The following is a 17,609-nucleotide window of genomic DNA, read 5'->3' as shown; positions in this document are numbered from 1 at the left end:
GCTGCTGCGGCCTGGGCATCCACCCCACCGTGGCGTGGAGGAAGTGACAACCAGGGATCCGGAAGCCACTGAGAGACGTCAGCGGCCGGCAGCACGCGAGGAGGGGGCGATTTGGTTACACCCAACCACGCTGACGAATCGCTCGTCTGGTGATGTCCGGTGGTTTATGTCCACCGGGCTTCATGCCGCCCAGGACAACGACAGATCTTTATTAAAAAAAAAATTAAAATTAAAATTAAAAATAAATACAATTTCCGTTGCTGGATAGGGCGAACATTCCAAATTCCCTGAGCTCTTTTGGAGCAATCTATGATGCAAAACTACAGCAAAATACAGTCCGTTGTCCAGAAGATACACCTCGATTTACGGGAACACCTTTGTCACGGGAACACCTTTGTGTGGTGAGGGGAGAAGCCCGACGATTCGATTATCGATGCGACCGTTGGATAATGTTCGGGATAACTAACGCGTTGAGATCGTGCGTCGATGGCTGTTATCCAGACGCACACTGATTGTGTATTTATGCCCGTGCGTTAATTAATTACTTGGTATTATGGAATGATAGGACCGAAAGCTTTCCTATTTAGCACCTATCTCTCTTCATCTATCATGGTGGTCTACTCATGGAAGAGCTCAAGGCTGAATTCCAACATCCACCCGATACTACATCTCGGCCCTTGGAGTCCTAGTGGTCCATCTGCGACCCTAACAGGCGTATCAGCGTGCGACACATCGTCGCCCATATGGCAAAGGGACTCTTAGACATGGGGCCCATATGAATTCGACCTCTTGCCAGCCAGCGAGTTCCGATAGAGCGAAACTAGCGCCGGCTCCCCAAAAATGCGATTCTACTCACCAAATGGTGCATTCGAGCTCGGATCGTGGGACCGAGCGCTGGCCGTACTGTTAGGGTGTCCAGCAGCCGCTGCTGGCGTTCACAACGAGCCGGCAAGCTCTGTGCGGAGTCAAGACGCGTGGTCGTTGGAACGAACTATATTGCGATGTGGAATATTCCAGATTAACATTATTGGCTTGAGGCGCAGCAATACTCAGCCACTAGATAACTGGATCTGTTCCATCTGTCGCATAAGAGTCGAGCTCCCTTCCTCTTCCTCAACGCCAACGACCAAATCGACGGATGTTTGAGGCCTGCTTTTATTCAATCCTTCGAGTAACGTACATGCCTTGCAAATTTTCTGGCTCGAGAGGTATCCGCATCGTTCGCATTGCCCCATCGTTTGAACCTTCAACGGTTTCTGGCTACCAGATCCATTGCGATGGCTGGTTCGTGCGAGCTGTTTCTTCTTGTTCTTTCCGAGAGCCGCAAGGGTGATCTCGGTCTCACGAGACTGGGCCGCTTCGTTCTCAGCAAGTTGTTTCTCCATTTCTGCCATTTCATGACCGCTGCTCCTTCCATTTTGACTTGCGCACCCGCCAGTCGAGTAGTCTTCAGTCCCATCTTCAGCATTGGCCGAAGTCGCATTCTTTGATGCACAAGTGGCCGAAGTACTGATCTCTGATGGTACCAACTCGGCCATATCTTCACCGCTCCTAACAATATCCAATATAGAACTTGGCCGTATTTTTTCCAGATCTTTGATCAGCGTCCGGGCACTGCCCCGAAACGCTTCAGGTGAATATATACACTCAGTGCTGAAATAGTCGAGGTTCTTGTGGTGTGCGTATAAAACAATCTCCTTCTCATAAGCGTATTTCAAGGGTTTACTGCGTTTTATTTCACTGGCCGATGACCCCGTCACAATGTATGTTCCCCGGGCCAACCGCGGTAAATCACCCCGAAGGAGGTTCATCATCACCGTCTCAGCGACATCGTCAGCGTTATGCCCCGTGACAACATGTTTAATGCCGAGCTTCGCAGCTCCGCGATCTAGCGCCTGGCGACGAAATACCCCGCAGTATGTGCAGTTTCCTTTTTTCCCAATTTCCGCGACAACTTGGTCCATCGTCCACCCGTACAACTCGCCATAGCTGACTATCTCCAAGGGCATATCGTACTGGACCGCATTCCGCTTGACAGTTTCCAGACTGTCATCTCGGTACCCTTTGATGCCTTCGTCGATGGATAGGAGGACAAGGTCAAGCCCGTAGTTGTATCGTTCGTTGAGGGTCTTTAGGACGGAGGCAAGGACTGTGCTATCTTTGCCACCGCTGGCGCCGATGGCGACACGTTCGCCCGGATAAAATAAAGCGCTTTGTGTAATGGTCTCGTGTGTTTCGGTCTCAAAAATACGAAGAAAGCACTGCTTGCATAGCTTGTGGCGGTTTTTGGGCCTGATGATAACTGCTCGGGCGGACTTGCAGTTAAAACACTGCGTAGGAGGCATTATAAATTATTGAGTAACAAACTTTGACAGTACCTATATGAAAGAGAGAAGAAGAAGAAGAAGAATAAAAGGAAAACGGGGTGCTCTGCAGAAAACGATCCAGGCCGACGAGGGGAGACTTGGGAGAGCGATCAAAAATTCGTTATCGTAGAACGCCATTGGGTGACATCAATTCTTAGTCATCAGGAACGCTCTGCAAAGCTCAAACACGGCGTTTTGGGCTCCGTAGTACTCCGTACATGCATTGCATACATCCGCTGCTTATTATCTACATATTGTTTCCTATCTCTGCTTCTAGGATTAGAAGAAAACGCACTTTTCCATGGCATTTAGGCGTTCCATCCAACTCTCTTTGCAATGAACTTCACAACGTATACCAGCCCTAAAAGCACTGGAACCTCAATGAGTGGACCGACAGTGGAGGCTAAAGCTTGGTCACTCTGAGCCCCAAATGTCGCTACGGCCACAGCAATGGCAAGTTCGAAATTGTTACTCGCCGCGGTGAAGCTTTGAGTCGCAGATAGTTTGTATCCGAAGCCCAGTCGGTACGCCACGATCAGAGTGCAAAAGAAGATCACGACAAAATACACAATTAAGGGAGCAGCCACGCGAACAACAGAGACGATCTGGTGCACTACTTGCTCTCCCTGCGAGGCAAAGAGGACTAGTATGGTGAATAGCAGTCCAATGAGGGACCATGGTCCTGCCCATTTGAGGAAGACGTTGTCATACCACTTTGATCCGGCGAGACTCCGAAGTGCGAATCTGGTGACGATGGCGGCTCCGAGAGGAATTCCCAAAAATACGGCAACGCTTTTGGCGACGATGGAGTAGGAGACGCTGACTTGGTCGCTAGAATTGCTAATCACTTTTACAAATAGGACGGCCAGCGGGGCGAAGAGAACCATCTGAAGTAACGAGTTGATCGCCACAAGGATCGCGCAGTAGTCATTATCGCCCCCGGCAAGGCCGGTCCAGATCAGAACCTGATATTGATACACCGTTAATATCTTGACGTTAAACCAGAAGACGCATTTGGGAGACTTACCATGGCGATGCATCGCGCCAATCCTACTAAAATCAGACCTTCCCTAAGTTCAGGTTCATCGGGAAGAAAAGCCCACGCGAGACCCAACTTCCCAGTCGTGGAGTCAGCAAAATATTCCTTGAAAACATAGAGCTAATTCTCTCACCATAAAAAGTGGCGCAATTATCCAGTTCAAAACGATGCTAAAGCCGATTTGGATCCAGATTTCTCGCGTCTTGAAAACTCGGTGCAGAGTTTCGTACTGCACTTTGCACAAGATGGGATACATCATAACGAGTAGCCCGACCGCTGGATTGAATTAGCTCAGAGTCCAGCTTACCAAAGCTCAAGCTAGACGTTCAAGGGGAGAGAGAAGAGCATTCACTGACCTATAGGTATGGAGACACCAACAAAAGTTCCCCTTTGCAATGCTGGGCCCGTATTTGGAACAAAATTTCCGAGGATAATACCGATTGCCATGGCGAGGAATATCCAGACGGCCAGAAACCGATCTATAATACCCAGCCCTTTGAAAAGAGACTCTGGGACCGATTTTCCACGAACACATGTCCCGCCTTGCTTCTCGGGGTCGCAGCTGTCCACGGTCTCCGGTTTAGTAGCATCGCGAACGACTTCCTCATCGATTGGCGACATTGTAAATGAGATTAACGAGATTATGGAAAGGTATTCAGTATTTGAGCCCGTCTCTGCAATATCCTTCGAAGATTATCCAGCTATCATCATAGTCTCCGCTGCCAGCAAGCAATAAATAATATCGACATTCCAATTTCCTTCCAGATGGTGATATGTCACTGCTTCATGCTGATTGGCTGCAGAAAATTTTCGTAGCTCTTTGCGTTGAAGCTCCGACCAATCATCACCAGGTAACTGCCCGCCAAAGTTCACCGTCTCTGAGCCTAACATAGGCCATCAAATTGTCTTTAATGGAACGGTTCCTTCCCTGCACCCACGTGATATCGCAATTGACGGCTGTTCGTTGCCCAGCATCGGCCATCGGGGAGCAAACAGGAACTCAGACCAATTTGGGGGCAGTAACAGTTATATTCACGGTTACTAGGCCTCCGGATACCAGCCGGTTGTGCCTTTGGGGATGGTTCCCCGCGCATCTCCATCGCGCTGCGGTCGCAAGGTCAGAAGGTCTCTGCTTCCCCGCAGTGGCTCCCCGTCTCCCCCTCATCACTCTGTCGAGTCGTTATTGGGGAATGTGCGAGGAAACAAATGGGGATCACTGAAATGTTCCTTTGTCGGGACTATACCGGCTTCGTAAATCCGGCATTTTTAGACTAGTAAGAAGCCGAAAGGGAATAAGCCGTCGATGCAGCACCTGCAGGTGGGGGATGGTGCGATATTCTCTTCGATTCTTGATTCTGGACAACAGGAATAACATTTTGTTGGTTTAGAAGCCCTATTCTTGTCCCTCTAGAGCTGCGATATCTAGGAACAATACCCTACATTCCAGGGGATATTTTCTAGATGGGCAACGAAGATTCCAATGAAATCTGTGAGGATGTTGGACCTCAGCCAGATATATCACCACCGCCTGATGGTGGATATGGCTGGGTTATTGTTGCCGCCTGCTTTACACTGAGCTGGTTCACATGGGGCATTATATCGGTATGTCTCAATCGTTCGCCATTATTCTTCGTGTCAGCCCTGTTGTCGCCCAAAGCCTTTTCATCCATTATTAATTCTTGTGACACTATCTATCATAGGCATATGGCGTCTATCTCGCAGAATATCTGTCGCATAACAGGTTCCCTGAGGCAAGGCCGCTTGACTACGCCCTGATTGGTGGATTCAACTTCTCAGTGGCCATGATATTTGCTCCTTTCGTCACAATCCTTGCTCGTGAGACTGGAGCCCGGTTTACGATGGGTTTAGGTATTGTTTTCCTTGTAGGTGGTTTCGTTGCTGCATCGTTCGTGAAACGACTTTGGCAGCTTTACATCTCACAGGGAGTTATGGTTGGCTTGGGAATTGGACTGGTTTACATACCTAATGTGGCGATTATCTCTCAATGGTTCGATAAGAAACGGAGCCTGGCAAATGGAATATGCGGCGCTGGCTCTGGACTCGGGGGCTTGATGTTCTCCTTCACCACTGAGGCGGTTATCAGGGAACTCTCTTTGTCCTGGGCTTTTCGCATTACTGCTATCATCGTTACTGTGATGCTGTCAATTTCTATTGCCTTGATTAAACATCGCAACGAAGCGATACAACCACCCCAGCGCGGTTTTGATACGAAGCTGCTCCGTCGCACTGACGTGCTGTTGGTCGTTTCCTGGGCCTTTGTTTCCATGTTCGGCTATATGACACTATTGTATTCGTTGCCTGATTATGCGCGCTCTATCGGGCTTTCAAAACCCCAGGCGGCGTCCGTGAATGCGATGCTGAACCTCGGCACGGCCATCGGTCGTCCACTAATTGGGATCTCAAGCGATCGGTTTGGAAGGGTGCAAGTGGCAGGTTCCTTGACCTTTTTTTGCGGCATCATATGCTTCGCAATTTGGCTCCCTGGCACCCTTTATGGCGTGCTGATATTGTTCGCGCTGCTATGTGGTGGAATGTTGGGTGTCTTTTGGGTTGTAAGGAGCCGCTCTTTTTTGAAAGTCTCGGATTAAGCTGATTCGATATCAGGCCATCGGCCCGCTTTGCGTTGAGATCGCGGGGCTGAGAGAGCTTCAGTCACTACTCTCGTTATCATGGCTCTCTGTCGTTCTTCCAACAATGTGTACGGCTCCACCTCTCATTGAAACGTTTTATATATCCATTGCCTCTCCGAACATGCTATTTGATGTTTATATTAACTAACAATTGGTTCTAGTCGCTGAGGTAATCGCATTAAAGCTCCGCCGACCTGAGTCAGGGAGAGAGTATCTGTATCCACAGGTCTTCGCTGGCGTCTCATATATCGTTGCAAGTATGTTCTTGCTCGTTCTTTGGAAAAGGACAAGGAATAAATGAAGATTTATACATAGAACTCTTTGACAAGGAAAAAGCTCTATAGAACATCTAAGAACCTAAACCTGGTTCTGACGCAAAGCATGTTGACCAGCATCCATACCCATATAGAAATGGAGAAATATGCATTCTGGCTTGCCTTATACTGCAGCATGCTTGCTTTTGCGCCTGCTATGATCCAAGGCGCAGCATGGCATCAAAATTCTTTCTTGCGAATGTAACATGTGTATACCAGCATCCTGAACTACAGAAACCGGAACTGTTGTACTATGACGCGGGAAACGTAGTCAACTATTATTCGTTTCTATTTTTGATCCATCTCGTGTACAGAAACTTGAACATCAAAAATTTTTAGTAGGATTTGCCCTGGAAATCTTAATGTGCTACGTTCCGGATGCCCCTCGTCTGCTTGGATATCTGATTGATCAGTATCTAACTTAGGAGCGCAGAAACTCGTTGTGACAACCGGTGGATTATGAGTAGATGTATGAGAATTTAATCGGCGCAAGAGCAGAAAATGATAAGAAACATTCATTCATTAGGAAATATCATATACATAGCGATCCCCGATATGAATGTTGAGGGAAGCACCAAGAGGAATCCAGACAAAAGGCGAACTGCAAGTCCCGAATCGAGAGCAAATTATTAGCTACCAATCTATATCAGCATTTATTCACCTATTCCTCGCTTGATCACTCCCTCCGCAATCTGGATCGCCCTAACGACATCGACACGGTGCCGCACAACTTGAGCTCGAAAGCCTTTGAAAAACCGAGGTCCTGGATGTGATCAGGGAGTTCGGCTAGCGAAAATCGCTTAGATGCGAACCGGCCGCTAACTAGGAGATAATCGCAGCAGGTATGTCCATGATCAGGCGTGAAGTCATGTTCACTATCTTCATCATCAGGGCGAAAGCAATCCAAAATAGCGTAATACCTCTCTCAAGACCATCTGGGCCGAATCTGACAACGGCGTAGAACCTAGTAGAACACCATTCTCCTTCGTCAACATCTTCATACGAGAGCGGTTTATCAATTTCACCTCCCAAAGATTGCAAAATTTCGAGCTGGAAGCAGTTGAATCCACCAGCGTCGAGATCACCTGGTCCACTCAAGTTAGCTTTTCCATCAGGCAACTTTTCGCCACAGCTATGGAAAGCTGTGCCTGGTCGGATGTTGTCATCTACGCCAAGGACTGACTGCGGGAAGATGTCCTCAAAATCAACAGAAGGTGGTACCTCCGGACGTAAGCCATAGATGCATGGGACAATGCGGAAGAATCTACTGCCTCCAATCCTTCCAATCGGGAGCCAGAGTACAGAGAATTGCCGAATTCCACGCACAATCGTGGCGCGATCAGTTTTGATATTGAAGCTGGTGTCGGCAATCATTCGTACAAACTGATTCAAGGGGGCTGACGGAGGTGAAATGGGAAGAGGTGTTCGTTTTGGGAAGTCCACCCAGTCCAAGAATGCCATGATATCTGCATGGTTGGTGTCACAGGTGTTGATCTTGTTCGGGAGTTTCTGGTAAGTAGACCCATTGGAAGACCTGCTGGTTGTAGGGCTGACAGTGGCATGGAGGCTCAGAGCCAGCTTCTCCTTACACACTGTGAGAAGTTGATCTGTAGTAACTACTGCACGCACCTATACATGGTGACCGGACATGAGAACAAAATATAAGATAAAATAAGCCGAGACAGCTCAGGCGCGCCAAGCAGAGGTACTGAAACAAACTTCCGTTTTTGTGCCAAGCTGGAAGCAAAACATAACTTCATCAAGCAGAAAAAGGTGTTTTCTGTCGGATGGCAGTGCCACGGTCGAATGGCACGACCGCTGGTAGCCCACGCCAAGGGCTGAAGTTCGAGACTTATGCTGCGCATCCTGAAGAGAATCTTCAAAAAGTTTGAAGAATTACTTGAGATCTCATGAAGAGTCATTTAAGGGAACAAAAAAAAAGGACCAAAAAAACCCCCAAAGAACCGGGTGTTTTCACCAGGACCCCTGGTGTTTTTTTTTTTTTTTGGTCTTTTGGCGCTGGGGAAAGGTGACCCTGGGGATTCACTCTTGTTCATGATATAACGTATGATGCTATATAAATATGGGATACCGCAGTCGTCTTTTGCGCTCGACTGTGGTGTAAGCTCAGTGTCCCAACATTGATTCTCCTAGTATCGGGTGCATATATCACGGCTGATGGATTCGACCTGCTGGAGAGAGCTGCAAGGAGGATCTTAAGCGATACTCTATTTCTTATATGGTAGAAAGGTTGTCGGTCATTACCTGAGGGGAGCGTGAGGGCGTTTGGAAGTAAATTGCTTCGAGAGACGCCGCGGGAACACCAGTGAACTGCGGTGTTGTGACACTGGTGGCACAGAAGGATTGAAGATCCTCGTAACTCCTCGGTGTACGGAAATTGGCAAATACCGCATGATTTCTTCACAGCTACAGGGCGCAACTAGGCCTTCACGTGCTGCACAAATCAGAACTAGGGAAGAGCGATCCTCTGAAGAACTGGTACCACCAATACCTGATGTTTCAGCGAGGCTGAAAAGCAAGTTGAAGGATTACATCTTAAACGGAGGTACACAAGAGGATGGCCACGGGATTCCGTGGCCTTTAGGATCACTTTGTGGCATTTCCACATCAACCTTTTCTGCCTGGTCCAAGCATCCACTCCACATCATGCCGCTTTAACACACACCACCATCTATCATAACTGAACCACCGTTGTTGATCCCAGGACAGGGCAGTAGACTTCACATAAAATGCAATGGCTCACCTCCTCCATTCCAATGTCAGTTGTTGTCCTCTTGACCCTGCAATATGCCGGGCTTCTCTCACACCCACTCTCTCTTCACACCCATTCTGGCGGCCGCCATCACCTCACAGGTACCCATCTGTCGTCCGCTAGCCCACCATGTCTCGAAGGAGCTACGAGGCTACTAACCATATGCAGAAGCTATAGGAACCACGGAATGTGAACTTGATAGATGTGTGTGCTCTTGCTGTCTCATCCTAGGATAGTGGGATGAGAAGCAAGATGAAAACTCTGCATCAGATCAAGGAAGATCCAAGCCACTAAGCTGGAGACTAACTGACTTGACACCAAATAGGAGAATCTCAGCTAATCTATATGGATCACGTGAGCGAGCTAGTTGGATTACCTAATAAAAAGACACCAAACCGGATCAACATATCTCCGACACCTTTTTTCACGCACACCAACCACCCTCCTCACCACACGGTTCCTCTTGCAAGCGCTCAAGTGCACGTAGACTAATGGCCTACATCTACCCGGATGGCTCAAGCTACCGCTATGAACATCATCTCGGCTGCGGTTCCGAGGCCTTCGTGTACCAGCGCGGCACGCACGCGCTCAAGGCGCCCAAGATCCTGAATCTCACACTCCTCGACGAGAAGGAACGCAGACGTGCTGAATACTACAACAAAGGCAATCGGGAGGCGCTTGAGCGAGAGAAAGAGGTGTACAAGCGAGTCGGGCGCGAGTGCGATGGAGTCGCAGAGTGCGTGGATATCCTCGACGAGGGAATCCTCCTTGTTTGCTACAAGAAGGGCGATCTCGAGCGATATATCACGGAAGAGAAAGAGGTCGACGAATCCATCAAGACAACGTGGATCTTGTCTGCAATCAGCACTATCCACCATCTCCACCATGTCAGCAAAGTGCTGGTATACGATATTGCCCTTCGGAATTTTCTGCTCACGGACGATTTGTCGACGCTCAAGATGATAGATTTCGGACAGGCCAGTGTTTTCCCACCGGACACGGATATCACGACAGCCAACGATGATGGCACGACTGTGCAGGTTGACATCTTCCACCTGGGATGCATAATATACTCCATCATGTTGTGGCAGTCGTACCACAACGACCTTGCTCACCATGACTGGGTGCCCCCCCCAATCGAGGACTTGCCTAAGTTAGATGGTCTTGGGCCTTGGGGCGAAATTATTAAAAAATGCTGGTGTTGCCAGTATCGATCTTCCAAGGAGCTCCATGATGAGGTCCTCGCACTTTTTCAACCATCGACACCTAATAGTTTGTTTGCAAGAGGTTGGATGTCATTGATCCTCGACCTTTTTTCAAGAATGTTTTGGAGTTCCGGGTGATTTAATGACGGAGTTGGGTTTTGTCGTTATCATATCGTCTCCTTGAATGTGATGCCTGACCTGATTTTTCTCTGTCAAATTTTCTTTTTTCAACATGCGCGGAGAGCTTGCCGCTTCCCTTTAATATTTACTTCCTACAAATATCCGTGGCTTCTATGCTATCTTATGATGGTGGAGATCGTTAATTTTTCATAAGGTCACTCTTGATCTGTCTTGACGTCCAGGTCTTTGAGTCGTCATAGAAATGTCCCGGTGGAATATAGATACCTACGCCATAGGCTCTGGAAAAGCAGACAAAGCATCCTATAGCTTATTTCTCCGGCTCCGACGCATATTTTTGACCAAACTTCTACTCCAAACATAGATTGCCTACGCAGGTGTCGCGATCGAGATGCCGCTCGCGATTGTAGAGGAACCCGTCCCTCCAGCACCGGTACCTTCATCGTCCTTCTTCTTATCTTCCTTTTCACGGCATTCGGGACACTTGCGCTTCGTAGTGCTGCTGGCTTTGCTTGATTTCTTTACCACGTCGCACTGGCTACCGCTCCGTGAAGCCTCGGGGCACCAGACCACGCGTGGCTGCGCCGGCTCTTTCACCGTATGTCCGCATCCCTTGTACTTCCTGGGCGCAGGATTCTCGTCCCAGCACATCCTGCCATGGAAAACAGCACAGAAGCATATTAGAAACCCTTGCGCATTGTAAGAGAGAAAGGGGACTTGTGTCCGGGATGAAGTGCTCACCTGGCGAAATAACCTACCAGTAGAGATAGCCACAGATATTTCAAGACTAGGTTCGGCCAGAGGTATGCAGACGGATTCTGATGCGCAGGCATGCCCATCCAGCCTCCACGCTCCTAATATCTATCTCTCAAGCACTACGCAGCAGCCTCCTACAGTCCTACCCCGCCTTACAGCCTAATTTGAAATATCCAGGGTTGCTGCTCGAGCCTCTCGCGCCAATAATCCTAAACTCAATCCCAGTGCGGAATGTTCCGGCCTGTTCGCGTTTGCAAAATATTTCTTCCTCGACTTCACGGCTTTCCTGCATTTGCTTACATACGGGTGCCAAGGTGTTGGAGGCATCGGATGCATGGAGGGCGGATCAATGAGGGCCTGTAACCATAACAATGGCGTGTTGGTACAAGTTGTGCAGCTCAAATCAATGAAGTATTCTGAGGAGACAGTTTTTCTCTTCAGACTGCCGAATATTTTGCGATATCCTGCTCCAATACCTTTGTTGATAGTGGTCATGCAAGGACTCTATGTGGAATCACAATGTTTTGTGATGTTTGGCTGAGTGATTGGATCACTGCAGAAGGACATGAGTGGCAGGTGAGCTGCATACCCCCAGCACACTCACTTCTATTTGGTGGGGGAACCAGACCCCGCAGGGGTAGGGGCATGGACAGGCCTTATTTGGGCCATATTCGTGGCATTATACGGAGTTGCCCAAAATATTACTGGTGACTTTGACCCTGTAACAAGTCTAGACTGCAAGCTATCACTCTCCAAAAATTGATGAATCTCAAGGAAGGTCAAAATCCATGTTCCCTCTGTTTCCAAAGTCTGCCCAATTCACTCCAAGAAGCTCTAGACATGTTCCAGAGATATAATACCCCTCTGCTCCCAGGTTTTTATCTCTTTTGTATTTCTATGTTCCCATACAACACCAACGCTATTTTCCTACAAGATGCCTACAGTTAGAGAGACACTGCCGCAGGCACTAGAAGAAATTATCCCGATCGGCGATGACGCTCCAGGTACCACCTCTCTGAAGGCAGATGCAGCTGGTTATGAGCCTATTATCAGGTACAATTTTGTTCCAGAGGCTGCCCTGGAGTCTCCTGCGCTCCTTGGGCTGGAAAAGCAAGATGACCACCTGAGGCTTGCGCAGAACTACGGCGAATCTCCGACCGACGTTCGCCATATTGTGGGCAATGAGGGCGATACACGGCGGCTCTAGGCCCGAATGACCATTCCGATAGAGAAAGCCTTTTCGATCTCTCCTTATGTGGAACATAGGTGGGAAACGGGCCCCATTGAGCCGACCGACACAGCAGTGACAGTTGATGTCCGTTTTGGTTTCGGGAGTTCGTGTGCTCTAGTAGGCGAATTCAAAAGGCCTGGCCTCATTCACTGTGATTCTTGGAAAGCTGGTACCACAACTACGAACAAACCAGAATTGGCAAGGAGCTACGAATGTATGATGTCTTATCCCTCTCGGTTAGCCCTTACTAACCCGCCAACAGGTACGCCCATAAGTACAAATGCCCTCAGACATTCTGCTTCGATAGTGTGAATCTTTTGATTGTGAGATTCCGTGCCTCAAATGCGAATGCAATTCAAGATGAAAATTGCGTCATCGACTGCTGTGTGGTCAATGTCAGCGATGGGCATCCAATGTACTGGCTTTATCGTCTGCTGGCGGAAGGGGTCAACAGGATCCAAGGTCAAAACGCGCAACCTTGATATAGCAAATCAGTATAGAGAATCCTATAAGACTCATTGCACTAGCTATAGAATCTGGCTGCCAATTCTCTGGTGACTGCTTGACCATGTGATAATCAATGCTTATATGCTTTACTAGCTATCTTGTTCTTGCTCTACTACTAGGCTGATTAGGCATATGACATTCTGTAAATAACTCTATAAGACTCTCTTCAAATCCACTGACTCTCTACCACCACAATGATCAAATATAGATCTTATTCATTCATGAATTATATTGTTAGCTATAACAGTTTGTGTCTGGTGTCAGTATAAAAAGCAACAGGATCAAATAAAGAAAGGCTGGGTCCCTAGATCACTGTATGGTTGCTCAGAAGTCAGTTTGTATAGTAGCTCTCTGCCTCAAGGGGTGTTGCTGGGAAGAGTTCCATTCCACAGATAGAATTCTAATATAACCAAAATAGGCTTAGAGGAAATAAATTACAGATTACTGCCAAATACACCAGCCTCCACGCTACTTGTACACGCTAATTTCTACGCTAATTTTGCCTGGCGGCCGGACGAGGGGATAATGCCAACTGGTTATTATGGTTGCCTTGCTGACTAAACCCCCATCTAATCAGGCGCCCGGGTAGTACTGTAACCCGCCGCAACCTGCCACCCCACTAACCAGTTAGTTACATGCCAAGCAGTAGTCAGCAAAGATGCAGTTGATAATTAATCAAATGACTTGACCATGACAATGATTGGACCTACAGACTATTTATACTCCATAGGGAGCTAGACTACAAAGGAACACAATGGACAAAATGACATGGCCAAATGCCAGATGAAGGTGGAAGCCCGGAACTCAGAGTCAGAGATTTTCTGGATACTGGGCTACAAGAGGTTGCCGTCTGGGGTTTTCTGATGAGTTTGGATACTTTCTGCGAGATTGGCTTGATAGGCCTATTTTGTTGGGAATAATTTATTTTGTTTGTCTTTTGATACTAGGTCCGCTCATATTACAAAAGTCTGGTCATGCCTCATCCACCTCATCATAGTCATCCTCTTCATTGTTGCTGTCACTGTACCAAAGAACCACAGACAGTTAAAATCAAGGCACAGACAAAGATCTTCAAGTTCCTTTCAGTGCTTTTCCACTAGCCTTCCAAAGGAAACTGATATATGCCACTGTGGAGCTCTGCCTGCAACAGAATGTAGTAAATGATTTCAAGGCTCCTGGTGCTTCCATTTCATTTCACTGTAAGCACGGGGCATGAAATCAACGTGTGAAATGTTTTGTCATTGGGGAGGGTGGTCTCTCCTTCTCCTGCCTTGGACTTGGGTTGGCATGGAGTCGCGGCTGAGGCTCCAGCTTCACATCTTCTAAGCCAGAGTAAAGAGAAAACGAGCGATGTGCTCATGCAGAGTGTGAGGCACACGCCCATCTGCCAGCTCAGGAAACCTGGGATACTGCTATGGTCTCCCGACGCGAACTGAACATCAGATTAGAAGGCCTATCATCCGCCTCTCATACCAAAGTTACCTTGAGGGGATATCACCCATGGAGCAGTGCTGGATGTAAACACTCAGTATATTGACAAGAAAATAGCACATCAATAAGAATGCCGTTGCCGCTTACTCGAACACACTGGTCTCAGTGCCCTCCTCCTCTTCTTTCCCATCAAGTTCTGTGGCTCTGGCTGCCCAAAGACCTGCTCCTCCACGCCCAGATCGATGCCGTCCATGCCACCAACAGGGGGCACAGAATCCCCACAACAAAGGGCATCTTCTCGCTCTTTCATCATAGACTCGGCCAGCCAAAGCCAGCATGCCACCAGCCAACAGTCTTCCGCACTGTCATAGTTGCAGTCCGCCGGCAGATCGATATCCCCAACAAATCGCGACCCCTGGTTCTGCTGCAGTGGAAACACATCCCCCAAACCTGTCTATCTCCAAAGCACAGACTTCCAGAGCCCGCCCCGCGACCCCAAGGGACAGCCGCGTCGCACGGCACTCGCTCGGGGCACTGTAATCACCTGGCGGCAGCGCCACCCGCCCGACTGAGGGACGCGCAGACCCGGCCGTGGGATCGGTGCTCAGAAGCAGGCCGGAGGGGCTGACGGTTAGAGGCACAGGGATGTCGCGGTTCGAATGGGACTCTGCAGGTCGGACAATGTCGGGGATCAAGTCAGTGCTCCCTCCGAGCGCCGCGGCGGCAGGAAAATCGTTGGGACCCCCCCACAGTGAGTCGTGCACTCCTCGAGGGAGGTCGTGCCCGTCCTCCGGGGGAAATATCACCAGATGCAGAGAATCCACATAACCACCAGTGTCCACATGCTCCAGACGGCCGCGTATTGACTTTTCCCGGACAACACGCTGTTGAACCGGCGAGGCAGGCTCAGTTGAAGCGGAGATGCTCACACCTGGCTCCTGAGAAGCCAATTCCATTCCGTGGACAGGAGATACGCATGGGCAGGCAATCATCACATCAGCAGTGGTTTTGTCGATGCTGTTCACGCCCTTGTCACCATCTGCAGCAGTCAGCTCGGAGTCAGCCTTGTTTATCCTAGGCACAGGGTCATACCATAAGCAGCGGGAGCTTCAATGGAGCCCACCTCTCACATGGCCTGGACGGACTGTTCGTCCTCCGACACACACCTTGTGTTCAAACTCCTGGTCTCATCATCGGAGTCACCAGTGAGATCCACATACTCAACAGGATACCAAGACCTCAGGGGACCCATCTTTGGACCCCAGAAAAGCTGGAAGGAATGAGATCGGGGAAGATTCAGCAGAAGTTGGAAAAGGCAAGGCAAGAGAGAGCCATTTTGCTGGAGGAAACTGCTCGATTTCTACCCAAGCACTTTCCTGGCCTCAGCCAACCTTCTCCCCCGTTTCTCTCAGCTCGCCCGGAACAATTCTCACACTGAGAAAGGCTCGCACACCACCTGCTGCATGAACTCCAATCAAATTCCTCCCCCCCCCGGTTCTCTGCCCTCAGGAAGAGCCTAGACAATGCTATCCCCTCCCATTCGCCCGTCTCCCTCCACAAGGATTCCCTGTCTTGCTGGGAACGGCACTGGACGCTGTGCCTCAGTTCTCAGTCGCCTGTGCTTCCTGCCCTTGTGAGCATCCCCGGTAATGACACACCTCCAGTGAATAGCCCTCGTTGTGCAAATCGCCCATGCCTCCAATCTATCTTTTCCTTGCGTGTGTCTATCGTAACGACCGGCCGATTTGAGCGTCGCAATGCAATCCGGGGATAAGATCGTAGTGAAAGGAGGCAGACGTGTTTGCCTCAACAGTCCAGATTGGCTCTGCTCCTAGGTCTCTGGGGAACCAGAGAAGAGGGGGAAGAGGAGACATCCAGCCGGGGCCACAGGACCAGCACACCCCTTCCCATCCCAGCACCAACCGGACAAGAACGCCTGGCTGACTGAGTGAACCCCTGCGTGTGCAAAGGCCCAGAAGTGAGCATTCTATGTATGCCACCATGATCTTTGCATTTCGAGGCCAGGACCATCCCGTCTTTGCGGCACAGCATCGCCCAAGCGAGCTCGCCGGCATGACCACATCTGCACGCCCGCGTACAAGCAGTTATGGTAGGAGGCAATTGACCGTCATTGACTGTGATCACCGGTCTGCGCAGGCAGGAAATCCCGTTGCCGTGCTCGCTTCTGCGATCCCCAGGCAAGGGTGATGACTATCTCCGGGTCACCGAGTCGCCCCCCCCCCCCTGCCTGGAGAGAGGGCTCTGCTCGATCGGTCGGGGCTGGAAATGGCAAGCCATCTCCGCGGCGCAGTGTGATCTAACACCAGCGCGTCATGATCTCTCGTACGCGAGGCCCCAGCTGAGCCTGCCCTGGCCCTGTCCCTGTCCCCAATTCCTGCGGTGTCCGTGCCCAACTCTGCGCAAGCAAGCGAGTCGCAGCTTCGCGAAGGCCCGGGATCCAGGGAGAAAAGAGAAACAGGTAGGTGGCGGCGCAGGGGGGGGGGGCCGGTGGATCCGGCACGGAGGTGGAGAGATGGAGAGGGAGGAAAGTGGAAAGGAGGAAGGGAAAGTGTGGTGGTTGAAGCAGTGCGAGGAGCAGGACAGCACCTTATATAGCTGTTCGGCGCACGAACAGGCGCGGCGCGGCCGCCAAGTGCACCATGCCAGAACGGGTCTAGACTAGGCCGGATGGGGAAAATCACAGGTCCCTTCTTTACATGAATAATAAAAGGCATGGGGGGACTGCATTACCGAACTCCGAAGACGAATAGAGCCCGGGGGGCCCGCCCAAACCAGGAAGGTTCTCCGTTCCTGAGGATTCCATAACACTTCCATCGGGGTGAGGTGGAAGCGCTGGATAGGAATGCAGGGAGTGTATGCAAGGAAATGGAACTGGGATGAGGGGACGGCTGTAAGCATCGTGTGCCAAACATGGTTAGAAGCGAGGCGAGAATCCAAACCAAATCCCTGATGGACGTGCGAGATGCCGAAGGGTCAGAGATCACAACAAGAAGGTCATTGCGACTCTGGTGATCTGGTGCATGATGATAAGTGTCAGCCATAACGTTCGCGCTCGTACTCCCCACGCAACAGCTTGAATTTAGTATTATCCGGATGCACTGTACTCCGTACATGAGCTGTCATCTGTATGGATATTAATCCGATAAGTTTTCGGAGGTTGGAGCAGAAAAGTCCTTG

General features: G+C 49.7%; 8 protein-coding genes across 8 annotated transcripts; 3 read left to right on the top strand and 5 right to left on the bottom strand.

Annotated features, from left to right (window-relative positions):
• Positions 1 to 255: 255 nt before the first annotated feature.
• NCS6 (nucleotidyltransferase) lies at positions 256 to 2,345 on the bottom strand (the record flags this gene model as incomplete). Its single annotated transcript, XM_003071350.2, has 1 exon — positions 256 to 2,345. The coding sequence occupies one exon, from the start codon at positions 2,343 to 2,345 to the stop codon at positions 1,050 to 1,052; it is 1,296 nt and encodes a 431-aa protein (XP_003071396.2). The 3' UTR covers positions 256 to 1,049.
• Positions 2,346 to 2,674: 329 nt separating this feature from the next.
• On the bottom strand, positions 2,675 to 4,026 carry D8B26_000541 (uncharacterized protein; the record flags this gene model as incomplete). Its single annotated transcript, XM_003071349.2, has 4 exons — positions 2,675 to 3,331; positions 3,394 to 3,480; positions 3,539 to 3,681; positions 3,762 to 4,026. 4 exons carry the CDS (start codon positions 4,024 to 4,026, stop codon positions 2,675 to 2,677), a joined length of 1,152 nt encoding a protein of 383 aa, XP_003071395.2.
• Positions 4,027 to 4,380: 354 nt separating this feature from the next.
• D8B26_000540 (uncharacterized protein) lies at positions 4,381 to 6,357 on the top strand (the record flags this gene model as incomplete). Its single annotated transcript, XM_003071348.2, has 5 exons — positions 4,381 to 4,733; positions 4,794 to 5,007; positions 5,106 to 5,978; positions 6,031 to 6,124; positions 6,218 to 6,357. The coding sequence occupies exons 2-5, from the start codon at positions 4,867 to 4,869 to the stop codon at positions 6,355 to 6,357; spliced, it is 1,248 nt and encodes a 415-aa protein (XP_003071394.2). The 5' UTR covers positions 4,381 to 4,733; positions 4,794 to 4,866.
• A 528-nt stretch (positions 6,358 to 6,885) lies between these two features.
• D8B26_000539 (uncharacterized protein) lies at positions 6,886 to 8,122 on the bottom strand (the record flags this gene model as incomplete). The annotated part of the gene is made up of 4 exons (XM_003071347.2): positions 6,886 to 6,971; positions 7,032 to 7,133; positions 7,291 to 7,999; positions 8,090 to 8,122. The coding sequence occupies 4 exons, from the start codon at positions 8,120 to 8,122 to the stop codon at positions 6,886 to 6,888; spliced, it is 930 nt and encodes a 309-aa protein (XP_003071393.2).
• Positions 8,123 to 9,634: 1,512 nt separating this feature from the next.
• D8B26_000538 (uncharacterized protein) lies at positions 9,635 to 10,641 on the top strand (the record flags this gene model as incomplete). The annotated part of the gene is made up of 1 exon (XM_003071346.2): positions 9,635 to 10,641. One exon carries the CDS (start codon positions 9,635 to 9,637, stop codon positions 10,484 to 10,486), a length of 852 nt encoding a protein of 283 aa, XP_003071392.1. The 3' UTR covers positions 10,487 to 10,641.
• Positions 10,642 to 10,855: 214 nt separating this feature from the next.
• Positions 10,856 to 11,325, bottom strand: D8B26_000537 (uncharacterized protein; the record flags this gene model as incomplete). Its single annotated transcript, XM_066123259.1, has 2 exons — positions 10,856 to 11,138; positions 11,228 to 11,325. The coding sequence occupies 2 exons, from the start codon at positions 11,323 to 11,325 to the stop codon at positions 10,856 to 10,858; spliced, it is 381 nt and encodes a 126-aa protein (XP_065979333.1).
• An 851-nt stretch (positions 11,326 to 12,176) lies between these two features.
• D8B26_000536 (uncharacterized protein) lies at positions 12,177 to 12,449 on the top strand (the record flags this gene model as incomplete). The annotated part of the gene is made up of 1 exon (XM_066123258.1): positions 12,177 to 12,449. One exon carries the CDS (start codon positions 12,177 to 12,179, stop codon positions 12,447 to 12,449), a length of 273 nt encoding a protein of 90 aa, XP_065979332.1.
• A 1,439-nt stretch (positions 12,450 to 13,888) lies between these two features.
• On the bottom strand, positions 13,889 to 16,991 carry D8B26_000535 (uncharacterized protein). Its single transcript, XM_066123257.1, has 2 exons — positions 15,504 to 16,991; positions 13,889 to 15,450 (listed from the first exon to the last, which is right to left on the bottom strand). Exon 2 carries the CDS (start codon positions 15,401 to 15,403, stop codon positions 14,777 to 14,779), a length of 627 nt encoding a protein of 208 aa, XP_065979331.1. The 5' UTR covers positions 15,404 to 15,450; positions 15,504 to 16,991; the 3' UTR covers positions 13,889 to 14,776.
• Positions 16,992 to 17,609: the final 618 nt, after the last annotated feature.

This window comes from Coccidioides posadasii, chromosome 1 (assembly GCF_018416015.2).
Source record: "Coccidioides posadasii str. Silveira chromosome 1, complete sequence".
Taxonomy (NCBI): domain Eukaryota; kingdom Fungi; phylum Ascomycota; class Eurotiomycetes; order Onygenales; family Onygenaceae; genus Coccidioides; species Coccidioides posadasii.
The sequence above is the reverse complement of the archived record's forward strand: the minus strand, read 5'-3'. Positions and strand labels throughout refer to the sequence as shown.